At 42.0% G+C, this 26,234-nt stretch overlaps 1 protein-coding gene across 1 annotated transcript in view; it reads left to right on the forward strand.

Annotated features, from left to right (window-relative positions):
• Window positions 1–8,059: 8,059 nt before the first annotated feature.
• B3GALNT2 (beta-1,3-N-acetylgalactosaminyltransferase 2) overlaps window positions 8,060–26,234 on the forward strand; it is a 28,667-nt gene continuing 10,492 nt past the window's right edge. Inside the window, exons 1-5 of the mRNA XM_059830922.1 lie at window positions 8,060–8,186; window positions 18,122–18,269; window positions 19,525–19,625; window positions 20,734–20,927; window positions 22,282–22,377. Of these exons, the coding sequence (XP_059686905.1) occupies window positions 8,060–8,186; window positions 18,122–18,269; window positions 19,525–19,625; window positions 20,734–20,927; window positions 22,282–22,377 (666 nt within the window). The remainder of the gene's footprint in view (window positions 8,187–18,121; window positions 18,270–19,524; window positions 19,626–20,733; window positions 20,928–22,281; window positions 22,378–26,234) is intronic.

Here is a 26,234-nt window from a genome sequence, read left to right on the forward strand (position 1 = left end):
AGGAATGTCAAAAATAATAGCCTCTCAGCAAAACAAAACACACAGTTTTCCAATATATATATATCCGTAGTGCTGATATATGAATATGTTAGTCATATCCTTAAAAGATCAAGTGAAAAAACTTCAAACGCTAATATTCTCATGAAAAAATACCTAACAGAAACTTTGAGAATATCAGGAATGTCAAAAATAATAGCCTCTCTGAGGCCTTTTCTTCTTTCTCAGACAGCACATGCATGTTTTGTTCTGGGAGTTTGCTTCAGGCTCTGGAAAATAACTATAGACAGCAACTCTGAAATATCTATTCATGTGAGATTAGAAGGCTGTAAAAGTGATTATATTTCTTTACAGTTCTGCCCATACCAGCTAAACAAATACTTTCAACAAAGATGAGAACACATTTGAGGATATTTAAACAGAAACTGAATAAATGCAAAAAATACATTAAAAGATCATTAAAGAAGCTAAGTTAAGCACTCATTTAAGAAATGTCAGAGTTAAATTTGCGTATGCATCTTCCATTTGCCTCTCTCATTTGTATGCACTACTATTCCAGATTGCCATTGCAGGAATTCCCACAAGGCACAGTATAGACAATGCTCAGTTAATGAGCAGTTACTCGATACTATTTTGGTGTCTTTATTCATTGTGTAGCCCCAGGCATGATTTACTCACAAATGTCTGCTTTCCATGTAGAACTATTCCCTGATGAGCTTCTCTGTGGTGCTCATCACGGATTGCTTCACAAAGTATCTCCACAGTATCCTGGAGGAATGCGAGGGTGGAACTACTCCCACCTTACAGTGGGAAGCGGAGGCAGAGCCTGAACAGAACGGGTGAGATTGTCAGCACCTGCCTCTTCAGAGTACTTAGCTCTTTCAACATCTCAAACAACATTCCCATTTGCTCAAGCTTCAGCTATGAATCCTCAGCTCTATGAACTGGAGTAACTTTTGCAAGTCAAACACCCAGAAACTAGGGGAAAAAAGCAATGTGAAATGTTTAGTTTCATGATTTTCCTGGTATGGCACAGAGTCAATGACAGAACCCAGTTCTCCCAAGCAGCAATGACCCTTAGCCTTGTAACACTATTTCGTGGTCCCACCTCATTCACCTTGCATCTTATGCAACAAATGAAGCAGCCATCTGGTGCATTCTCCAGCAGAGCACGTCCATCCTAAAGCAGGGTAAGCACCATGAGGGGAAAATAGCACCAAGTCATGTAATTTTTTTTTTAATAAAACATACTCTGAATATTATCTATCCAATGATAGATTATAATGAAATGATAAATAATATGTGGCCAATCTGCTTTGTAATCCCCCCAACAGCTTAACTCTCTATCAGGCATGTGATTAAAGCGTATTTGCTGTCATAGGTCTCAGTAGGACTTCCTATAAACCTTATTCTCCTCTATACCCGCATCCTGAAGTCTTTGTGCCACTTGTTAAAAATAGCTATATATTAGCTGCACATGAAGTAGCTAACGGCAGCAGCTGGCTGTTTCCTGATCATTGGATATTGGGTGGTGTTCCACATCTCTGCAAGACGTTCCCCTGTTTGCGCTCTGAGATGTACCTGTCAAGATTTAGTTGCTACCATACTGGCGGTTTTGAGTCCATTTCTATTTCTGATTGTCATGAACATGACAAGGAGTCAACTAAGACTGTGAAATTTATTATTACTGTATTGGTATGTTTCGATAACTGTGATGTCCTGCAAGCCAATTTTGTATGGTAGTTATCAGCTCTTGTGCAGGTTAGGGTGGGCCTGATTAAAAAAAAAATAATCCAACTGAACAACACCTTTTTTCCACAAGATGACAAGGATATTCTAATTTACCCCTCTCTAGAATAAGGGACGGAGGCTTGGTCATCCATCTGGATGCTCAAGTGACCACTTTGTGAGAGGACATGAAACTTGAAGTTCCACCTTTCTGTAAAGGAAAGTGAGTTGAGGAAAGTTGTGTTGTCTTCCTCTAAATACAATGTCAAAGCTGTTTTGGTTGCTAGGTTCTTGCAATGCCAGTGAAAGGAAGTCCCTACAGAATATTCTTGGACCTCAGAGAAGTCAGTCTAAACTGTGGCTTCTGCCACAAATCAGAGCCATGTGCCAAAACTGTTAAAACTTCTGCACAGAAAACACAAGGGAAGAAGAGCAAGTTACAACACCCTTTGGCTGACCTAATTCAGCAAAACTTAAAGCCACTGCTCCAAACAGCCATGAGGATGCAAAAACTTCATTTAAAAAAAAAGGGTCAGCAAAATAATAGATAAATAATTTTAGACAAAACAAGAACATTTTTTTCATAACATTCTTGGTTAACTTCCTTAACTGGAAGTTAATTTGGAAAAATTAACTGGAAAAATTATGGAGAAGATTATACTGGGTACTGTTGAAAGGCATTTAAAGAATAATGCAATCATCAGGCACAGTCAACATGGGTTCACAAAAGGAAAGACCTGTTTAACTAAATAGATATCCTTCTATGATAGGTTTACCTGCCTAGTGGATGAAGGGAAGGCGGTGGATGTAGTTTTTCTGGATTTCAGTAAGGCTTTTGATACTGTCCCTCACAGCATCCTTCTGGACAAATTATCCAACTGTGGGGCGAGCGGGTTCACAGTGTGCTAGGTGAAGAACTGACTGAAGGGCAGAGCTCAAAGGGTTGTAGTGAATGGGGCTACATCTGGCTGGTGACCCGTCACCAGTGGTGCTTCTCAGGGTTCAACCCTAGGGCCAGTTCTGTTCAATGTATTTATCAATGATCTGGATGTAGGAGTTGAAATGCACCATGAGCAAGTTTGCTGGATGATACCAAACTGAGAGGTGCTGTTGACTCTCTTGAGGGACAGGAGGCCTTGCAGTGGGATCTAGATAGATTGGGGCATTGGTCTGTGATTAATGGGATGAAATTTAACAAATCCAAATGCCACGTTCTGCCCCGGGGGACAGAGTAACACTGGGCACAAGTATAAACTGGGAGAGGGGTGGCTGGAGAGCAGCCCTGCAGAAAGGGATCTGGGGGTGCTGGTTGACAGCAGGCTTAATATGAGTCGGCAGTGTGCCCTGGCAGCCAAGAGGGCAAACCACATCCTGGGGTGCATCGAACACAGTATAACCAGCCGGTCAAAAGAGGGGATTATCCCGCTGTATGCAGTGTTGGTGCAGCCTCAGCTGCAGTACTGTGTGCAGTTCTGGGCCCCACAATTTAAGAAGGATGTGAAGGTCCTTGAATGCATCCAGAGGGCAACAAAGCTGGTGAAAGGGCTGGAAGGAATGTCCTATGAGGAACAGCTAAGGACTTTGGGCTTGCCAAGTTTGGAGAAGAGGAGGCTGAGGGGCGACCTCATTGCTCCCTACAGCTTTCTGAGGAGGGAACGTGGAGAGGGGGGTGCTGATCCCTTCTCCCTGGTATCCAGTGATAGGATGCGTGGGAATGGTTCAAAGCTGCACCAGGGGATGTTTAGACTGGGCATCAGGAAGCATTTCTTTACTGAGAGGGTGGTCAAACACTGGAACAGGCTTCCTAGAGAGGTGGTTGATGCCCCAAGCTCTGTCAGTGTTTAAGAGGCATTTGGACAATGCCCTTAGTAACACGCTTTAACTTTTGGTCAGCCCTGAAGTGGTCAGGCAGTTGGACAAGAAGATCATTGTAGGTCCCTTCCAACTGAAATAGTCTAGTCTAGTCCTATTCAATTCCATTCCATTCCATTCCATTCCATTCCATTCCATTCCATTCTATTCTATTCTAACTTTTCAGAAATTATTACATTATTTTAGCTGGAACTTAACAAATGTTGCAGTGTGAAACAGGTCGTGGTCACTGCAACCCTCAGCCCAAAGAACTGAAGCATAGCATAGCTTCAAGAGAGTCCATTCTTCAACTGGGAAGCACCGGACAGCCTTAACAAAAAAAAAAATTCAGTGCAACTTATGACACCCCACAGTTCTCTAGGTTAAGAGCTTCTTACAGATCCCAGCTACAGGCTATTTTATGATCAGCTGGTGTAAGGGGGTGCAAGATTATGTTCCATTGCAACTATGCCCTGAGGTATTTAACCACTATGATGGAAAGAGTCAAATCGATGTGGTTTCTCTAAAGGAAATACTGCCTCTTTGACCTTTTTAGTTCCTTGAATCTCTTAATAAAGGAGAACGTAGAGTAGAATTATTAGTCATACTGTATCTGGATTTTTTTCAAGTGACTAGTAAGTCTCCCTTAAGAGACCATTAAGGAAGATAGCCATGGGCAAAATCTTGTTAGATTCTTGCCTCCATTCAGTGTGCAAATGAGCACAGGCCTCATGCCACACTGGCTGCACGCTGTGTGCTGCCCAAAGCTTTCTAATAGTGACTCTCTTCATGCCTGTCCATCATGGTCCTTAGAGCTAGCTGGTCACATACCATTGACTTTTCTTTGCTGCTGCTAATGATATGAGCTGGCAGGCCCGTCAGCAAGACAGCCTGTTTTCCAGAGATCAGTTTTTGCAGGATTCCTTTGTCTGTCCTCAGGAGACCCCAGCAACACTGACAGCATTAATAGCCCAAGCCGAGGAGTCTGGGAACTCCTCTGCATCTGCACTTCATCGGATCGGAAAACTGAAAGGGGAGGCAGGGAGACGTCTTCTGTTTGGGACAATAAACAAAATCTCTTTCTTCTGAAGATCCAAAGGAAGGTAAGGAAAGGACTGATAATTCCTCAATACAGACAGTGAATCTGTTTAGGTTATGAACACTGGAAAAAAAAGAAAGACACATTCTTGGGATACAAATTTACAACCCTTTAAACTCTAATAAAATCCTTTGTACCCTGATCTGTAATCTCTTTTGATATTTTTTCTTTAAATAACTGAAGGCACAATGATTTTGTGGAATGTAATATATCAGTATTACTACAAGGTGCGGAGAAAGTTAAGCTCCAAATCCTCAAAACAGAATCTCTCACCAGTCCTTCCTCTGCTTTCAGGTAGAGCACACACAGATCAATAGAACACACAACTCCCTGCGGACGAACTCTGCTAAAACACATGCAGCTCTACCCTGCTTCTTGCTCCTCTCATCTGCTGCTAGTGTTCTAAAAAAATCCCAGTCACCCACTTGGGGCAATAATTAGGCAAACAAACATTAAAAAACTGAATGCTACCGACTGTCTAGCTGTGGTACATAACTACAGCTGTGGTATCCATCATGTCTTCTCTGTGTCAGACAGGAGATGCTTATCCAGAGACATTATCCAAATTTAACAGAAACACCTTAAGTGTGCAAGCAACCTAGGGACAAAAATTTCTGTCTCTTCTCTCTCCACCTCTTGTGCCCAACATGTTGTGCTTGTACTGTATTTTGTGTGCCAGAGGTACCACCCGAGTCTGTAACAACAGAAGAGTAAGTCTGCTCAGGAAGCACGGAATGAAAATGGTGTATTTTTGGTAAATGATACCAAGAATTGGCATAACCCAAACCAAAATGTACTGTCTTCCAGGAAAATAATTTGACATTATCTAGAAGTTATGTTCCAGATCCATTTGTCTTTTCATACTATATATATTCATGATTCTAAAATCTATGGGAAAAAAAAAATCTCATTTTTATATGGGCTAAGACTTTTCAAAAAGCATGCTTAAAACTCGGTGCCTCGAATCCATGTTTAGACACTCTGGTATCAGCTTGCTTCCCCAAAATACCAGTCCTTATAAAAGCCCTCAAGAATGCAAGCTGAAACTGTTTTGCTAATGGGAACTTCTGAAAACCAGATTAATAGTTGGGTCTGATCATCTCACCGTTTATAAACAGGTGCGCATTTTTGATGTTATACACAGTATGAGAAGTACCACTGCTTGCATCTTCTACAAATAATGAAGTTGGGAGGCTTAGGTTACGTCTTTGGCTTTAAAAATCTTGCAGAGAATCTGATAGAAACTGGAGTAGGAAAGTGCAGTCCTCTACAACTAAACTGTATTTTTAATCATTTCCTGCATGACTAACAAAAAATGGATATATATTATCCTTTTGACCAGGATACCCTGTTTCAGTAATGTGGAAGATGAAAGTAGGAACAGATGTCTCCTGTTTTGTACATTATATAGACCTTTTTCCTTGAGCATGGTAAGTATACCACTGTATAGAAAGCACGATATTAAGGAATTGGGTCCTCTGTTTTGTGTGCAAGGAAGTAGTCACTCCCAGGCATGTTTTATAAGTAAGATGCCCATCAGTTCACTTGGCCTGGGGTAAGGCTTGGGGAGGGAACCTAATATGGTGACTACAAGGAACATCATAGGCAAATACAGAATTATGTTAGCAGCTGGACCAGTTTTTATTTCTGCAGCTGCACATGCTGAAAGGCAAGTCAAATGTAAATAATGATTAATAACAATAGCATTTTTGTGTAAATACTTTTCCTAGCACTATTATTTGCTGACAAGTACACACTCAATTGCATATTAAATATGTGTAAGTATGGAAACAAACTAAAGCCTACGTACTTCCAAAACATTTTCCTTTTGCTGTTTAAACCCAATATATAAAGGTTAAAGTCATCGGTTTTCCTTCTAATGTCTCACTCCAGTTGATTAAAAATGTATTTTAATTAAGCTGTTTGAAAGGACTTTAAGCATTTTCCAAACACTTTTCATGGCTTGGGGATTTTCAAAAGCAGATTTTAGTCTTCTTTTCCTAAAAACGCAATCCTTTCTTTCAATTATTCTTCATACGTATCAGATTCTTTTACTAAATTAGGTGTTTCTATAGAAAAGCATCAGCAAGTGTTCATTTAAGCTTTACAGCTATTACACATAAACTTCTAGTTTACACATTAACTTCCGAGAAGCCTCTGCTTATTTATCCACATTGCTTTTTTTCAGGTAGGTTCTCCCTACAGGTGTCCAGGAAACATTTATTGTGTGTTCAGAAGGACCAGAGACAAGTAACTTCTCAAGGTGCTGATCATCTTATGCTCTCCACCATCCAATCCTATTTAAACCTCTTCAGTCAGCGTGGTGTTCTGCAGAGAGTCGTCTTCTCGGCAGGTCAGTCCGCAGCCACCCAGCTTCTCAAAGCGGTGGCTGTAGGTGAGATGCGAAGCTGCGCTTGGACTACTAACATCTCACAAAATACTTCTGCAAGAACAAGAATGCTACTGTCAATTCTTGGCCATGACCCAGCCGCAGTTAAGGACACTTTGGTTGTCTAAAATTCCCCCTGGAATTCCAGCCAAATAACATGTTCCTCGCTGGAGTAAATTACTCCAGAGCCAGTTTGTAATGCCGCTGCAGTTCTTTGCCAAAGCGAAGCACTCTCTCCTCTTTATTGGATTAGCAAAGGATTGTTCTGGAAGGCTATTTTGTTACTACACAACGACTGTGTAGAAGGGGCATTCAGCAGATGACCGTAGGGTTGCACAAATCAAGAGTAAGCGGGGAAGGGTTCCCCCGTAGCCGGTGGCCCTGCGCAGCCCCCGCCTCAGCCCTCTGACCCCGCTGGGCCACGCTGCACAGCAGCGGGAGCCGCGGCCACGTCGCGCCCGGCGGGAGGCGAGGCCGGCGGCTGGGGCCCGAGGGCATCCCGGGCGGTCACAGGAGGAGCGCCGTGGCTCCCCAGAGGGGAGCAATCCGTACGGATACCGTACTGCTGCCGCCCTCGGCGGCTCTCCCCCCGCGCCAACGTCTGCGCTCCCCTGCCATGTAAAACGTGAGGTAAAGCTGTGCTTCCTCGGCATTTTCCCGCGAGGGAGGACGCCCGCCCGGCTCTCCCCGCCGAGCAGCCGCCGCCGCCGCCCCGCCGTGCGCGGCAGACCCAGCCCCGCTCGCCTCCGCCTCCCGGGGCCGCGCCGCCCCGCGGCATTGTGGGGGCTGTAGGCGGCCGCCGCCGCCACCCGCGCCGCCGCTGCCCGGCGGGGCTGGGGCGGGACTGCAGCTCCCGGCGGCCGCGGGGCAGCGGCGCCCGGCCCGGCCGAGCGGCGGCGCGGGGAGGAGCCGCGGGCGGCCGAGTCGGCCCGTCGCCCCGGCGCCGCTGGGAGAGGCCGGCGCGGAGGGGAAGGGGCTGGCTGCGGCGGCGGCCAATGCGAAACTGGCTGGTGCTGCTGTGCCCCTGTGCGGTCGGGGTCGCGCTGCACCTCTGGCTGCTGCTCAGCTGCCCCGGCGGCCCCGGGAGGCACCCGGCAGGTAGGGAAGGGGCGGGCGGCGGGGGCTGCCGGGGGCACAGGCACCCCGGCGGGCAGGGCTCCCTCACCCCCGGGAGCCTGGTGGGGAGAGGTCGGGGCAGTGGGGCTGGCGGGGCAGGGCGCTTTTGGGGCTGGGGGAGAGGAGGCGCCTCGGACCGCGGGCGGCTGGGGCAGTTAACGGGGCCGGGAGGCGAGGAGCCGCTCGGCGGCGGCCCCGGGGAGCGGCCGGCGCGGGGAAGGGGTCGGGGGGGCGGTTGTGGCCGTTAAACAGTCGGGGCCGTCCCCGCGCTGCGTAACGCCGCGGCGGTGCCGGCGTTTCTGTGGCTGTGGGCAGCGCTTCTACCGGCGGGGCGGCCTGCTGGCTGCCGGGCCAGGAGGGCTCGGGGGGAGCCCGCCGGGGAAGAGCGCCCGGAGCGCCCGTGTGGGGTCATCGGGCGGGAACGACTCGTTACGTCGGGCTGCGGAGAGCAGCGCTGCTCCTGTGGAGCAGCAGCGCCTTCTGAAAACCCCAGCGCCACGGGTGCCCTCCCGCTCCCACTCAGGTGCGTGGGGAAGAAGTTCCCACCGATTTCCCTTGTGTCGGGTCGTCCCCAGTCCTAGGAATAGCTCTTTGCACTGTGCCTGTTTGCCTTAGCGGTCTTTAAAACCCCTGTGGTGCAAAAAGCTATTCATGTGATCGGATATGATCTGACACAAGTGAAATCAGACCCCTAAGGGCTTACGTTGCGCTCTTCCTAAAGCGAGTTGTAGTTTCCAGGCTGCAAGTCTGCATGCGTGGTAGAAACCGGCATCTGCTGGAACAGAAACTTTTGTCAGCTATCCATAGGTGCTGTTTGAGACCATTAAGAAACGCTCTACAGGACGCCTGAAAAAGTTATAAGGAAAAACGGTGGGTTTTTTTACTTGAGATCTGCTCAGCACTCTGTTTAGCGACCCGGTAGCCTATTCACTAAGAAAGCTGCGCTTCGTGGCTGATGCCTGTTCCCTGTGCAGAATGGAACTCGCAACTGTGAGGCAACAAGAGTCTGCTGATTTCCGGTGGTGATTAATAATGCAGGTGTGAAAGGAGCAAAGTCAGTGCATTTGGGTAGTCTGAAGGCCATGGAGTTGCAGGGATGTCGCTGTGTCTGTATTCTGGCCGTTGCATATCAAATGTGCAGTGGTCACACTTGCGTTACAAAAGAATGGGAGTTCTAGTTGTTAGCCTGGAGTGCGTTTGAACTGTCTGGTTGGTTTTGTTCCTCATCTTTCACGGTGCTGCTTTTGTAACTTCAGCACATTAATTTGGAGTTGGAAGTGGCAGTGTGGAATCTCACGATGACCTTCCCTGCAGAAATGTGTTTTCCACTAACAAACATTTCTAAAGGAAATCCAGAAGTTTCTCAGTTGGGGAAGGAGCTAAGAAGCTTTGCTCCTCAGAGATTCACAGTTACAAGCAGTTATCATTGGAGTTTGTGTTTGCTACTGTGAAACTATGTTGCGTTGCATTGGATAATGTGAGGATAACTAGGATTAAAAAAAACAGCACTTTTTTTTTAATTCTAAAAGACTAAGTGTACATTTTGTTTGTGCAAGGGTTGTTTAGTTGTAACCTATTGAGCCATGAATTCATGCTGAGGAGAGAAAAACTGATGCCTCTTACAAAAAGAGAACTTCTATCATCTGTAGGAAAATGCTCAATACTGTAAATGTGCTGTCTTTTTGTAGGCCTGATTCTTGCATGATAATTTAAGGAAGAGTCTACCTCTCAGCCCTCAAAGTACCACAGAATGTACAAGCTGTCAGTATGGCTGTCTTGGCAGAGGAAAGAAGGACCTCGTTTATCTCTGATGTCTTCTGTGTAATATTTTTTTATTATTCAGAGTGTTTTGGGAACATTAATGAATTTGTATACAAGAGTAAGAAATGTCCCTATTTATTAAAATCCTTCTTGAATCTGAAACTGTTTAAGAGGATCTGGTACTGCCTAATAAAGCCAGTCTTGTTGCATTTGATTATTGAGTAATCTCTTTTTTTTTTTGTTTACTGCTTCAGCTGTTCTTTATTACTTATTACCTGGAATCACTTGCATGAATAAAAATTAAATCTGATCATGGGACAGTGTTTTACAATAGCTATGACATAAAAATGCATTATTTGTGTATTCTTTGGTATTTCTGTGTAGTGTCTGTGTGTCTCAACAGTTGCAAAATTAGCTACCAGTGGAGGTCAAAGGCAGAGTGAACAGCAATTCTATTTCTTGAGGAGTTTAATTCCCTTCTCAATAGTCATTGCACACATGCACACAAATGGAAATTTGTTAAAAAGTTGATAACCTGTTTCAGTGATTATTTACCTTGACATCATTGACTTGTTAACACAAGACTGGAATAGATGTCTCTGGCCACCAATTCTGCTTACTTTTTCTAATAAGCAACTCTTGATCTCTGCCTTAAAGTGGCAGCTGGGTAGCCTACATTTATTTAGTGAAGGGTTGAGGTGGCTTTTTATTTGTTCACTTGGATTCCTAGCAGTCTTAGGAAGAGCCTGTTCTAGAAGCTTGTTGTCCTCATTAGAAATGTTTCCTCATTTCTGGCCTAAATTTACTTGCAACTGGTTTATATACTTCTGTTCTTAAGTCTTTCAGTTAAAAGGATCTTTCTCCTCTTTCAAGTACACCTCTATCACGTAACCATAGAGATCAAAGGCATCTGTTTTAAACCTTTGTTTTCTTAAGCTGAGCAGTTCAGGTACTTCTCCTGGCAAAATAGGCTTTCCATTTCTGGAAAGCAGTGCATTTTTCTTGTCTATAGGTCAGATGATTTTAAATGTAAACAGTATTCCAGTCTTCACTCAATCCATCTACTTCTCTTCCTCTATTGCAAGTACCTCCTCTAATAAAACCTTCTTAACTATGCCATGTGAAAGGCCTGTGGTCTGCCTGCATGCTTTGGCCCTCAGTTGTGTCTCTCCCTGTGCGGTATTCTGACTTACTCTGTTCATGATCACTTTCACCTCAGTGTCACAGAAGATAGCGTGCATTTCTTGTAGGTAGTGCTCATTAATTGGAAAAAAAATAAATAGGATCAGTTCCAAGACCAAAGGCACTAGCCTTTGCTTTGGTGTCCTGACTTTGGTGGCTCCCTGCTTTCTTTTTGTTCATCAGTTAATGGGACTGTAATTCGTACTTCTGAGCAAGACTTGTGCAAGAATGTGCTTTTAGGTTTAACTGAAGTCGTTGTCTAACTGGTTACAAGAAGTGCTATCCAAAGGAAGTTCGTGGGTAGGAAGCTTTAGTTAATTTTTGCAAAAATCTTAGATAAATGCTAATTATAAAATGACCTCAGAAACCTGAGAAAGAACAGACAGACCTGCTTTTAGCACTCCAGGTGGATTCATTGCAAATTGTGTTTTTTAATTGATGACACAAGTCTTATTGAGTAGGAGATTATTCATTGTAGGGCTTCAGTTACAGTGCCTGATCAGAAAGCCCCACACATTCAATGTAATATGCTGCTACTTTGCTGATAATAATGCCCTGTAAGACGTTATTCCTGTTACATTTCTGGGGGTGTGTGTCAGCTAAGAATCGGCCCTTTTGATTTTGTTAGAGTCAATCTTTTACTAGCGAATAATTATGCAACAGATTAAAAACCACCATTTTCTAGAAACTGCTTGTATGCCATCTGTTGTCCTGTGGTTCAGCACGTACTTCTTCAGGCACTGGCCTAATGGAACCGTATACAGGGTTGGTTAGGCTGGCGTTTAGTGATCTGCTTCGCAGAATTAGGGCTGTCCCCGTCATGGACTAGCCTGTGTACATGACAGGTGAGAGAGAAGGAAGGAGAGCTTAACCTGCCTTTGGCTTTTCAGTACTGAAATAACAAAATGTAGAATCAACCTCTGAAGTTATGAGTGATGCCATGCACTGTAAGGAGAAATTCTGGCAAAAATGTGATACTTTCTTAGGAAAAGATGTTGTTTGAAATCTGTTAAGCCTGTCTGTCAGGGAGTAGTATGTTGTTTGGTCACAAAGTTATTTCATCTTTTGTAAGCACGTAAAGGCTAATAAGCTGATGGCCTTGGAAATTGAAACCTTCTGTCAGCAGGTCAGGTTTGGCACTGGCAGTAGCTGTGCAGTTCTGCTTGAAGTGCCACTTGTTCCCCAGCCTTGAGCTATGAGATCTTACTATAACATTGTTTTCCAGGTCTGGGCCATCCCCAGCAAAAACAACCCCCTTACCTTTGATGGGCATGAAATAGTTAACAAAGAATCCACAACAAAGCTGTGACAGTATTTTTCAACTGGATTGGGATGTTTTTTGAGTTTGCAGTTATTCTGTGGACTGTCTGAGACATTGCAAACTACTAATGAACAGCACTGGAGTTGCATTTTTGTGTTTCAGCATTGGAGCAGTGGGAAAGGGTACCAATTCTGCCAGAGTTGGGGAGCATGGTTTGTGGCTGAAGGAAGCTCTTCACCGGTTCTCTTCTAAATTGCCCACTGAGTAGAACAGCCAGAAGGGAGCAAGTAGCCTTCCTTGGGAGCTTTTGTTCCATGGCATCAGGGATTGGTAACTACTTCTAAAAGGATAAAGGTGCTGTGCTTCCTCCCCACCCCCCAATAAAAAGGATATCAGTTTCAGTGTTGCAAAAAGGATTTGCTTTATTCCTTTTCTGTCTACGCTTCTGAAGCTTTGGCTGTTGTTCCCAGATTTGTCTAGAAGTGTGCAAGTGCTGTAGCATTAATGGTGTTTAGAGCACCATCATCACACCAGTACTACTACTGTCACTTTGCAACTCAGGACCCTGCTGTTCTATTTCTTTAAGGGAATGCTGTTAATGTAAAAAAAAAAAAAATCTGCCGACAGAGGTTTTCCTCTTTGAATCTGTAAAGCTTGTTTAAAAGCTTGTCTAAAGGCTTGTCTGCCTTAAGGAGCACTGTGCTCCTGCAGCAACCAGGGGTGCACATCTTGGTGACTTTTTAGTTCTGGTATAAAGTAGGTACTGCAGGGGGGTCATGTAGCTCTGCTTGCAGAGAAACCTGTAATGCACATAAGCTATAGCAGATTAAGTGAAGAAGATTAGAGAAGGGGAAAGAGCTGCTTTTGCTCTTTGGTTTGTTCTTTTTCTGCGTGTGTCAGCATTCTGTGAATACAAACCTTCTTTATATTCAGTTAATTCCTTCCTCTGTGTGTGTTTGTATCTTTCACAAAGTAGCAGAGAAGAAAGAGAAAGGCATTTAAAAACAGGAATATGGTTGCAAAGTCGCAAGAATAGGCAGAGATAACAACCTGGAATGTGTGTGGGTTTTTTGGGGGGAGGGAGTGTTGTTCCTTTTTAGTTTTATCCTATGAAGTGGATTAGCTGGGAACATTCTTAATAACTCCTGCCTGGCCTACTTAGTTCCATTCATTGATTTTAAAAAAAAAGGTGGGGGTAGCAGAAGACACAAAGCCCAGCCTTCTGTGGAGCTCACTTATTCTAGCAGTCTCCAGTGGAGGTTCTCTGGTGCCTGATAGTGCAGGTAAGCCTACACTGCTGTGTTTCTCAGCGCGGGCACTAACAAGGAGTCTTTTCTCTGTCCAGCCCAGTTCCGTTAAACGTGGGAACTTAATTACTTTGGGGACTGTACACTATGTCAAACTTGACTGAAAATGGCTGGCACATTTAGTAGTTGGTAGGGGACTCATCAATAGAGATATGTGCAGCAAGATCATATTTACCCTGTTTATTGACAAAATCAAGCTAAATGATATCTCAATCTTTTCATCTCCTTATAATGACAGTAAATATTAATTGACAGCTTAGCATGACATTTTACTTGAGAATCAGTCTCACAGGAAGAAGAGATGCATGTTAATCTTTGTCGTTTGGGATTTTGAAAAACTTCAAGAGTTGTTGACTGCTGCTGAGGCGGTTAAAATCTGACCAGGGCCAGCAGACTGCCTGTCAGCAGTGACTTCTTTCCATGGCCAGCTGAGCAGGAGACACACCTCTGCATCTTTAGCCTTGTCTTCTAAGGGCACAGCTTTCTGCTCTGTATACACACTTGCTTACCTCTTCCTGCGTCTCTCCCTAACTTTGATCTATTGGTAGTTCTCAGTCAAGCTTGACAGACAGGTGGAGGTCCCAAAGACCAGCGTTTCCACTAAGATTCATGAAAATTAGTGACCAAGAATCCTGTGAAAGCTTACTACAGCTCATACTGAGGTGAAAAACTGTACTGATAGAAATAAGTGTATGGTCAGACATCAGAGACTTATGTGGGAGCCTGTCCTTACACATACCCCAGCCCAAGAAAGCTTCAGTAGGAGCTTGTTATTAACCGTGTGACACAAGACTCTGGCAGGCTGGACTTCAGTAGTCCTAGAGTGACAGAAGTACTCCTTACAGTTGCTGTATAGAATTAAATGGATCTCAGCAGCAGAGAGAGGGCTGCTTCCTTTCATGTTTTTGTAGCTTTTGCTGTGGGTTAACAGCCTCAAGCAAAAGAGCAAAGTGAAAGCAATTTTGTTCCTGATGCTAAAAGAGCGTAGGGTAGGGTAGGCATTGCACGTGTGGCTGCTTATGTTCCACTGAGAAGTATTCGGCTGCGTGATGCAACTGCAATGCAGCTTTAAGACAGTAAGAGTTCAAAAGCAATGCAACTAGTGATAGCGTGGCCTTTGGATTGGAAAGGCTTCCTCTCCTGCATCCTTTCGGTTGGCAACACTTTTCGGGTTTATCGTGGAATGTGGTATGTAGGTTTTTTCTTTTTCTTTTTTTTTTCCTCTTCACAAACCACAAACTTTACAGGCTTTTGTGTCTTTGTAATTGGAAAATTTAAAGGCTTAATTATCTTGCACAACCAGTGCAAGGTAAGAGCGATATAGTATGTCTTTTTTAAGCCTATTACCAAGACTTAAAATTTTGGCCTAAGAATGCACAAAAATAGAACATACAATAAGTAAGTTTGGTCCCCAGTGACAAGTATTGATTGCTTGTATAAATACTTTGTTATTATTGACTTGGACGTCAGCAAAGTTTTCTCTTAACTTATGCTTCATCAGAGTATATACATGCTCTGAATTATCCTTATAAATGAATAATAGCCTTAGTCTTTTCCCCTGTGCCTCTGACTTTATTTCCCGCATTTTTAATAGTGCTACTTCACAGAGAGACATATGAATCTCATTTCCTGAAACTTTAGGAGATGTTTTTTCCATAGGAAGTAGAAACCTTTGCTAACAAGCAGAGAGCTTATTCATTAGGTTTTTGTGAAAGTAAGCTTTCTATTTTTTCCATTTTCAGTGCTTTTAAAAGTAAAATGGCATAAACCTTGGGACAGAGAAGACAATCTTCTGAATATAGGCTGCTGTAATGCTAGCTTACTAAGTCTGAAGACGGCCTAAAGCAAGAAAGAGCTGTCTGTTCTAAAAGCAGTAAGATATTAATTCTGAAGCATCTGTTACAATAACATTGTTCCCATGTAAATGATTCATAGGGAAAAGCTTCACTCATTTTACAATATAAACTAATAAAAAGTATGTATATTTGATTTGAGTAGCTTATTTATTTTTTAAATTGATTTAAGCCAACTTGTGCTATTCTGAGTCAAGTCATCCCATACACTTCTCCTCTTATTTTTATTTTTCTCTAATTTCGGTTTAATGAAATGGTTTTGCTTCTAATTAAAAGTGATATCTTAAAAGCCAAATCTGTGTAAACAATACCTCACGTGCAGTCTACAAACACATTAGTCCTTCTATGAGATTTATATCTGAAAGCTTGCGGTTAAGGCTGCAGAGAATGTTTAAAGAATAATTCACGGATGGAAGAAGAGCCAGGAAAGAAAAGGGAAGTGTGAGAAAGCAAATTCCTCTATAGTCACATAATTCTATAAACGTGCGGCTGCCTCATGTACCTCTGCTGTTGTGGAGACCTGGCGGATCTGGCCTATGTGATGGCTTCTGAAGACATACAGAGCCTCTTGATAGTTGGTGTTTACTAGCATAAAGGAAAACTAAAATTGTATTCAGATTGAGCAACATGTTTGATTTACAAGCTTCTTCAGATGATATATAGGGCAGTAGGATTGTATTTAGCTCTGTCAGCAAACAAATCAAATTCCTGAACCTTGCCAGCAATTCAATGCATGGTTGTTATTAGATATGTAACAGTTGACTGAAGTGAAAAACTGAGGGATGGAACTAGTGGCTTGCTGCTTGGGTTTTTAAGTCATTCTGAGCATAAGTTGATGTAAACTTTAACAGGTTAACGTTCAGCTTAACTTATTGATAAGCTTGTAGCTGTTGTCAGTACAGATCATTTAAATAATTATGGAACTTAACCTTTTTCTTGAAAATCAGTGTTTGCATGCTTAGAAGTAAAATATTTAGGGGGAAATAGACTGGCAAAGGTTTGTCTGTGGAAACATCACTCTGTACTTTCCCTGCTCTTGTACTGCTCTGAGAATCGATTGCAGAGCACTATTTTATTTGGCTTTGGGACTAAGGGGCCAGGTGCAACCCATTATCAATAGCCCCTAAAGCAAAAAAAAAAAAAAGTTCTGAAATCTCTTGGTGTTGCTTCAGCGCAGAGCAAGGCCAAGGCCTCTCTAGTGCGTACTGCACACTGAAGATGGAATATAAGGGCTAGATGGATGTCTGGTGTGGTTTGGCACAGCAGTTCTTGTGGTGGGTGCCGTGAGGTCCTAGGTTAGTGAGCAGTTGTAACAAGACCCATTTATCTTCTCAGTTTCAAAGTGGAGAAAGGGGATGCTGGTACAGAAGGCAGAATCCAGATTATAATTCAGCTGTTTCTAGTGGGAGTACACAATACAGACGTGGAGATATTTTTGGTCTCTTTAAAATTAGATTTAAAAAAATCTTGTCTATGCTGTATGCAGTAGTTTAGAGGGTCCTCACAATTGTTTTTTTATTTATCTGCAGCCTAATGAAAAAAATAATAGTGAGATGAGAGGAAAGCAATCCTTTGCTAAAGCTAAATATAAATCTCTCTTAACTCTAGAACATCTGATAAACTAAACTATGCAAATTCACTTTAGTTACTTGCCTGACTGTTTGCAGGCTCAAAGTCAGAGCTGCTCAGGTCTCTATCTGGTCATAATCTTGCTTGATTTCAAGTCCAGCTTTCATGATCTTTAAATTAAAACAGCACAAGCTAAATAATGGATTACAAGTATTGGCGGTGACGTCCAGCTATGAATAAAGCCTGTGTAGGGATGTAATACCCTGTGTGAAGGCAGAGTGATGTTCGACTTCAGAAGGTTAGAAACGATATGCCTTGACGTACTAGATTGAAATGGTGAGGCAGAAGGGTGGTCCAGCAGTTTTAAAAAGAAGGGGGGAAAACGGGCATATTTCTGAATCTGACAGGCCTGTTTAAGTATTTTTTTTCTAGGCAGGATAATGGTGAGTTTTAATAGTGAAAGCCTGGTACCAGTGATGACAAGCCCCCAGGCTTTAGGGTGAGTTATGCTGGAGGAGGTATCAATGAGCAAGCAGAAGGCCCAGAGTGTCTCAAGAGTTTTGCAGAGGGAACAGTAGGACCTTGTGTCTTGCCCATAAGGTTTCTGATGGCTGGTAGGAAAGAGAAGCCCAGTAAGAGCATGTTCTTAGGGGGCAGTTTGCTTATAAGACAGACAGGCAAATATTTAAAGAATGGAAGATGCTCTCAGTCAAAACCAGGGCTTATGTTCTTGCCTACTTTGTGACTCACGGTTTCTTAGTTTTGTTTACTTGCAGTGACTTGCTTGTTCATTGCAGTAGAGTTTTCCTAGATTGCTAGTGAAGGTTTTGACATGTTGAAAATGTTTCCCTGATTCTGAAACAAGAATGCAATAGTAATGCTACTCTTGTTTTGAGTGTTTCAGGTTCCCAGTATTCTTGCTTTTGAGATGCATTTTGATTATTGCTTGCAACTCAGGCTTGCGGTAATACATGCACGTAACAAATCTTTGTCACTTTATATTTCCAGGTCCACTGGCCTTCTTTCCTCAGTGGAAGCTGAAACATTATGATGTTATTGTAGGTGTTTTGTCAGCTCGGCACAATCATGAGCTGCGCAGTGTTATAAGGAACACTTGGTTCAAGCACCTGAAACAACATCCTGCACTGGGCCAACGGTAATCTCTAGTTTTCTGTAATTTGGGGCTTTTTTTATTTTTGAAAGTATTTCCTTTTTTTTTTTGCTTTATTTGTGACCATCTTGTACTCTGATAATTCTTTTAATCTGCTTAGTAATATGTAAGAATACTGCTTGTTCTGGACTGGAACTATTTTTTATACAAGGAATAAAATGTAATTTTTTTGAATGTTCACTGCTGTTTGTTTTTGCAATTAGTTGCCACTGTTTGTTAGTGATGTATAAGGCTTTCCCTTTTTTGTGTTGCAATGTATGCTTTGTACAGTATGCAGCTTGAAATGCTTCGTAATCCAGGACACTTGAAAGCAGGCAGGATCACATTTGGTGAGAGAACCGCAAAAAACCCCTTTACAGTTCAGGTTTATTTCCCATGGCACCAGGTACAGCAAACTGCTGCAGTGTGAGTGACCAGCAGAACCCTTCCTGATTGCTTGCATAGACCTGACAGTCTACAGACAGCTCTGTTCTTGCTGAGAAAGTTCTGCTGCAGTTCATTCCTGGAAACATTGTCATCTTGATAGGCCTCACATCTTGGTACCTGCCCTGCCCTGAAAGCCATTTACTGTTCACAAATTCGGTGTCAGCGTGCAGTTTGGAGTGAAGCATAGCTACTTCAGTCGTCTAAAAATGTGACCTTTCGTAGCTTATATGGAGTTCCAGGACGATATTTAGCTGCTAGGTGAGAGACTGGGTTAAGGTGGATCCTCTTGCTTTTCATACTGCTTGTTGTCTCCTGACTGTGGCATAACCATGATTGGGGCTGGAAAGAGCAACCTGTTGATTTGCTACAACCCGAAGTTGAGACATTTCATCGTAATGGATAGTCTGGAGTCCTTGTCCTCTTTTGATGCTATGTGTCTTTTTTCTTATTATTTTTTCATTGCCTTTTGAATACAGAATATTCAAACAATCTTGAATTAATAATAAAGCCAGGCAGGGGAAGGCAGGGCTTCAGGATCCTTCAGTGTTGCTTTTTGTGTTTAGTGTGCTGTCTTGAATCCCATCCCTAGTTGCCAGTCTTCCTGTGCCCTCATTATGAAATGTAAAAGGCTAATTTGGGTTTGGAATTGAGCCCCTATGAGGGGATTAATGTGGTTGCTCTACACAGAGAGCTGATTTTTAAGGGGTTAAAAATCTTAATCCTGTGAAAGATGGGCCATTGTGATCAAATAAGTTTATTGAAGGTGGAGGGAGGAGGGAAGAGAACTGGTGTTAATAAAACCAAATTATTTTAGTGTCCTTGTGAAGTTTATAATAGGTGCGCATGGTTGTGCTGTGCCAGTGGAGGACAGAGAAGACCCTTACTCCTGCAAACTTCTGAACATCAGTAACCCAGGTATAGAAGTTAACTTTTAAAGATTCTATGATCTGAATGAGAACGAATCATCTTTCATGAGAGTAGTTTGGGGTGCTTAACTGAGACAGCCAGTCTTGAAAATAAATGCTGCCTAGAACTTGCTGTCTTGACAGTTCCATAACCTTCTTGTAAGTACCATGTGGAGGCAAGAAAGTGAGATATCTTTGGGAGTGTGAAGGGGAGGCCGTTGGCTTCTGACCGATTTTCATTTTCCTTGCTTTGGGGGACAGTCTTTCCCGGATAATGTACATTTTTACTTGATCCCTGTGTAAAACGGAATTGGAGAGAGCTGAAATGACCTGGTCCAGTGTCATGCATGAAGACAGTAGCAAGGCGTCAGACTTTCAAGCGTCAGGTGGACTTCTCTGGTGACAAAGTAAATTCTAAGCAAGTCTGGCTGATAGGTTTTTCAGATTCCGCCCTAGAGGGGGAACAATTACAAAATGTACCATGGGGAAAAAATGAAATGCTGCCATATGAAAATTCCTAACTAAAATTGTAAATTCTTCCTGTCACCCTTTTTCTATTTACTTTTTGTCCTTTAATTGTAAGTTAACTAAGGACTGCTTGGCACTTAAGCCACGATTCACCATAAAATGAAACTTCTGTTACTTTCTCTTTGAATGGTAACATCCACTGCCTAACCAATCTCCTGCAAATAAATGGTACCTTAGGGCTTAGGGAGGAGATAAAGCCAAAAAGCAGGCAGCTGAATTAAGTGGAGGTGTATGCCATTTTGATACATTAATAATTATTTTAATATGCTAATATACAGATAATCATGCAATCAAATAGCATTTTTGTCTTCACTCTGTGAATTTATTGTGTTTCTAATCTTTTCTTTGTGGCTATGTAGACATTGACTTGCAATTGCTGGTAACCGGCAGATTGGTGCATCCCTCTGAGTTTCTCCTTGCTACAGTCTGCAGCCAGTTGTATTTTCTTCTCCAGCATTTGATTACCCTTGTGCACTTGCAAGCCATGCTAATTAATCAGAATGCTTTGCATGTATCCAGTATGCTTTGTGTGTATCCAGTTCAAGAACTATGAAGTCTTCTCACATTACTGCTGTCCTTTCTTCATACAGTTTTGAATCAGGAAATTGAAGCATTCAGTCTCCCTGAGGACGTACCTTCTGTGCTATCTGAAGACAGAATTGTCAGTGTGAACTTTCGTGTGCTTTACCCCATTGTCATTACCAGTCTTGGGGTATTTTATGAGGCTGATGGGGTGGGATTCCAGAGGAACATCACCGTAAAACTGTACCAGGCAGAACATGAGGTAGGGTATTGTAGTTATCTTTTGAAAGTGGACTAAAGCATGTTGTCTCTTTATTGTGGATTAAGTTCTTACAGAAAGCTACGTGCTGTGTTGATGATTTAGAAGAGAAGTACTTAACTGACAAGCATATGAAGTACATTTTTCTTCTGTTGCATTGTAAATTCTTATTTCACAGATATGTATACACGCACATACACACGTGCAAAAGATGAAATTCACAGAGTGCTCTGAGTTAATTTAAATGCCCTTTTGAAAGAGCGCTTATATCTAATTCCAAGACACAATTTTAATTGCATTTGAGGTTCTAAAGTATTGATAAGTATTAAGGAATAAAAAATAAACTGTTGAATGTATTTAAAACACAAGTGCGGAAACATTTGGTGCCTTCAAGCAGAGAGATGCAGGATAGGTGTAATTTTTTCTTGTTTGTCTTCTGGCAAGTCATTCTGAGACTTCTAGAAACTGGTATTATTTACAGGTAATAATCAAACTTCAGTGATAATTCCCTCCACTCACAAGCTGTTATGGGTTTGATAGAATAGCTTAGTACTAACCTGGAGGAAAAAAATCATTGAGCATGATTGTTGCATTTGGTATATTGCATTTATCTCTACCAGTAGCTTGATAGCCAATTTCAAGACTTCTGGCTATGCTACAGCAGAAAGAATTTTAAATTTAAGCTAATAGTTAAGTATAGAAAATATACCGAAGTCTGGTTTTTATGATGAACTTCCAAAGACTTGGGTTTATAATAACAAAAAAAAAAAGTATACTGTAATCAGGTGTATGTTTGCTAAATGGTAGAATTCTAAATGTTGAGAGCCTAATAACTTGGTCTGCATTAGCTTTTTACTTCCAGTGAAGGAGAAAGATGTGTATCATAAGAGACCTTGGAGACTGTTTTCTGAAGATTGGGAATCTGGCAATGCAGCATCTTTATGTCATTTCTTATTATTTAAGAGCTGTTTGGTGGCCTATGTAATACAGTAGCAATTAAGTTTTAGGGGTCAGCATCCTCTGTTGCCATTAATAGTAGTCAGCTATTTAAACAGAAGACAGAAAATCTGTAGACTGGGAGATGAGTCTGAGTCTTCCAGATGATGTGCTCTGTTGGTTGGATTCTAGCTGAACTTGCACTCTTGTTCCATTGTTGCTTGCTTCCACCATATCAATCCAACACTTGATTTCTGTGGAGTCTGTGAGACTGTTGTGAGAATAAAACTTTCACTAAGCTTTATACAATCAATAAGCCTCTTTCCATTGTAACTAACTGAGATGATCAAGATTTGCATAACCTCACAGCACTTTTAATGTGTGTTTTGTTTGGTTTTTTTTTCTTTTCTGTTTTTCACAGGAAGCTCTCTTCAGCGCTCGCTTTAGTCCACCAAGCTGTGGAGTGCAAGTGAACAGATTGTGGTACAAGCCAGTAGAGCAGTTCATTTTGCCAGAGGTATGTGCAGTATTGGAACTGCCTGCAGTTCTTTTAAGTCAGCCAGAGAGACTGACTGATAAAACTGGCCTTTGCTTGAGGCAGAAAAGGGCGAGTGAAAACCTCTAGTTGAGGGGGATATGCTGAAATCTAGAATTTCTTTTTCATCATCTCATTATCACCAGTAGTTATAAAGCAAAAGCCTGAAAAATACAAATTGATTAAAAAATTACATTGGCAAATAGTAGCAATTTCAGAAACCTTTTCAATTTCTGAGTGAAAATTATACCTGCTTCAATTCTGTGGGAGAGTTTATCAGAGAATGGGACACTTCTTTCTCTCTCCTGCTTTTTCAGGCATTAGTACCCAAGATAGGGAGGGGAGGATGGCACAGGTTTCTAGGGAACAGCTGGAAAAGAGGTTTCTGCTTCAGATGTCTTGGACGTAACAGCAAGATATTGTGTGTTATGTTTGCAATGACAGTATTAGTTAAATAGTTGTACTCAAGAAGCCTTTACTTGAGGGCTACTGAAATTTTGGTTATTCATTTTCTGGCAGCACCAATGAGGAGTTGTTTGTTCATTGAACCGTGTAAGGAAACAAGAATCAAAACCTCAAGAAGATCTGTAGTAGGGTCTATCTGTAATATGCTAGATGGAGTACGTGGTGCACAGAAGACTGACATCTGGGTTTTTAAAACCTGTCCCCATCTTATAGTAGAAGTGTATTTTTGTTTCAAGTGGGTGCCCCTCAGAAATTTGGGAGAAGACTGCTTTTTGGGCAGTAATGAAAGTGTTAGCGTTCTTGCTTGTCCTGGGATACCATTAGCTAAGCTAACAAGGCTATTTTTTTTTTTTTTTTTAATCCTCTTTGGGCTTGGGGGTGCAGTCCAAGAGTAGGGTTTTGGTATAGGGATATACATCCTACTTGTGGCTGCTTAGGAAGGAAAGTGATTAAACACAGAAAGAACAGAATATAGATAGGAAAAAACCTGGTATTGTTACAGTGAAGGTTTAGTGAACACAAGTTGACTTAAGAGTGAGAATTCTAGTTCAGCAGACCCTCCCAGGTACAAGGAATTGTTCGTGGTGAACCAGTGATCTCTCACTAGATATGTCAGCTGCCATTTTAGGCTGTTTCCCTTCATTTAAATATTCTCCTATATGACTGGACCCTTGTTGCTATTTCTATAAGCTGTCTTTGGGTCTGGGTTGTTTTGTTATGCAAGAAATTAAGTGTTTTATGAAAGAATGGAGCAAGAGAAGACTGAAGGGGGAGGAGAGGGCATTTGGGGCCAGTTTAATCCCTGATTTATTCCTCTGGCTCTGTAAGAATGAATGCATTTGGATGCATTGGATTAAACATTTTTTACTGAATACTATGCAAGTTTGTTATGCTGGCAGGAGACCTTTTGAGTGAGCAGACCTCTTGTAGTGTTTTGTGCATATGTTTTGAGAATCTAATTTGATATCAAAATGATTCAGGGTTTTTTACTTTTTTAAAAAGAGTTTTGGTTACCCAGTAATTTGGTAGCATAACATATAAGCCTTTTCCCTATAACTTTTCCCTATAAGTTTTTGTTTTGAGGTACTAAAATTCTAGGCAGTTGTAATTTTGCTATAAATGATGGCATTTTTCCTGAAAGGCAGATGGGAAGTATTTAATTTAGAAAGGGGCTATTAGTATTCATGTATTTCTTTGTGTGGGCTTCCTTAATCTGATACGTGTCATGCTCTGAATGCGTACAGGATAACATGATGTTTCTAGTGTAGATTAATAGGGCTTATGCACAGCATGTAGTCTCCTGTGATACTTAGGATGCTGAACCATACAAGATGATTCAGAGGAGATAGAAGGCCCACGTGTTCCTATCTACTTGTCTGAGAGCAGTAAATTTAGTGAACTGTTAATTGTCACAAGATGGTTTTTGAGACAATATCTATTCTCTGCCTTTCCACTTTCAAGAAGTAATGGATTGTACAGACTGCTGAAGAGCTTCATTCATCTTCCAGCTGAAGTGCTGCTCTTTCTGCTTGTCTTGGGGAAAGGGAGGGAAATGCAGCATTAGAGTAAGCATCTGGCAGGCCAGATTGTCACAGACAGAATTGATCATTCAGCTTTGGAACAACTGAAGGTGCAGAAGAGCAGAACGACTAGCAGAAAACTAAAACTCATACAGGGGCTTTTACAGCCAAGTCTTAGCAATGCACTTATTTTGACAAAAAGCCACAGGCTGCTTGCATGAAGATGGGACTCCATACTATGCATACTCTGTATTACTAATGGGGAGTAGTTGCAGACACGAAAAGCACAGCACTGTTTAGTATTAGGAAAGGAGTTTGGCAGGGCTGCATTATGTCAGTACACCTGTTCAGTATTCACTGTAAATGCTACTGCGCTCTGACAGCAACAAGGCTGGAATTTAAATTGGGAAAAACAGATGATGTAGTCTCAGGTGTGCCACTAATGTTTTGCTTTAAGCATTTTCAGGCCTCAGCTTTTATTAAGCGGCTTAGAGTAAGAATATCTGAAGGCTAAAGTCATTATAAAATTTGCTTACAAGTCCCTCAACCTGGAAAATTATGACAGTTTGCAGCTTTAGAACACCTTGCACTGAGGTTCACTGGTAATAACTGATTAAGACTCTCGGTACATGTTTGAGGTCAGTATCAGTAACAGTCAGTGGTGAAAATTTTAATGTTTCAGGTTGCTGAGGAGTAAAAGGACTCTCAGGCTCACTAAACAACATGCCAAAGGTTGTGTCTGTAAACAAGGCACAGAAGTGGGATTAGAGCCCAGTTCCTACAGCAAAAAGCATTGGAATGGGAGATGACAGCCACTGCACATAGAGAAATTGAGCATGTGGGTTTTACTGTGCAGGGTGTTTGGGGTCCTGCCACTAAAAAAGTCTTAGCAGTGGTCCCTTTGTTTTGATAACTGACAGGTAATTAAACAAACAAGGGGAAGGTATTGAGCATGCAAGTCAGGCTTGAATAAACACTGACTAGCTTCATTATTAGATTATAAAGCTGGCATTATAAATAATAGATGGGAGACTTCTGAAATACGCAGTTGTCATTAAATACCGAGAGTCCTGCAGATGTTAAGACCTACTTCTAGAGGAGAGCAAAGAATTGAGCTGAACTCTAAGCTAGACTTAATGGCATGTCAGTAACTGGAGAGTTTCTGGAGAAGGTTTCTGGAGGAAGCTGAAATGAGGAAGAGCTGAGAGGTTAATACAAGTAAACAGACTTTCTACAGCAATGGAGATGCATCTACAAATAGTTGAAACAAATTGTTACTCCGTTCCAAGGTCCACACTAGCTACCAGTGTTTTTCCTATGAAATTGGGAGAAACAAAATGGGATGCGTTCATCTAGCAGTCAGGAGTACAATAACACTACAACTACTCTATACTACCTTGTCATAAGGGTGAAATTGCTTTAAAAAAATTTTTAAAATATCATACTACCAGTACTCTTACCTGTACAACATACCACTTGTCCCTTTGCATGTTCTCAGGGGTCTTCAGGAAAGTCTTACATAAAATGGGTAATAGTTGGACTGTTAGATGGATTAGTTTCAAGTTGAGATGAAATGCTTTTAAATGCAAGAATTTACACACACACACACACATATATATCTCTTAAAAAAACATGGAGTGACATAACTTAAATTGACAGTTATAACCAGAAAATTTTAAAGATATTCACTTGTCTTTCTCCTCCTTTCCCTACCAGCCAAGATGTGAGGTCAGAATTCTGTGACTCTCCTGCAGTAGTTTGTGACAGCTTTGCCAGGATAAAGGTGGCTGTATTTTTCTTTCTTTTGCTGATATCAGGATTGAGTCTCTGATCTCTGGTTTTGGCAGATAACTA

Source organism: Gavia stellata, chromosome 2, assembly GCF_030936135.1.
Source record: "Gavia stellata isolate bGavSte3 chromosome 2, bGavSte3.hap2, whole genome shotgun sequence".
NCBI classification, from domain to species: domain Eukaryota; kingdom Metazoa; phylum Chordata; class Aves; order Gaviiformes; family Gaviidae; genus Gavia; species Gavia stellata.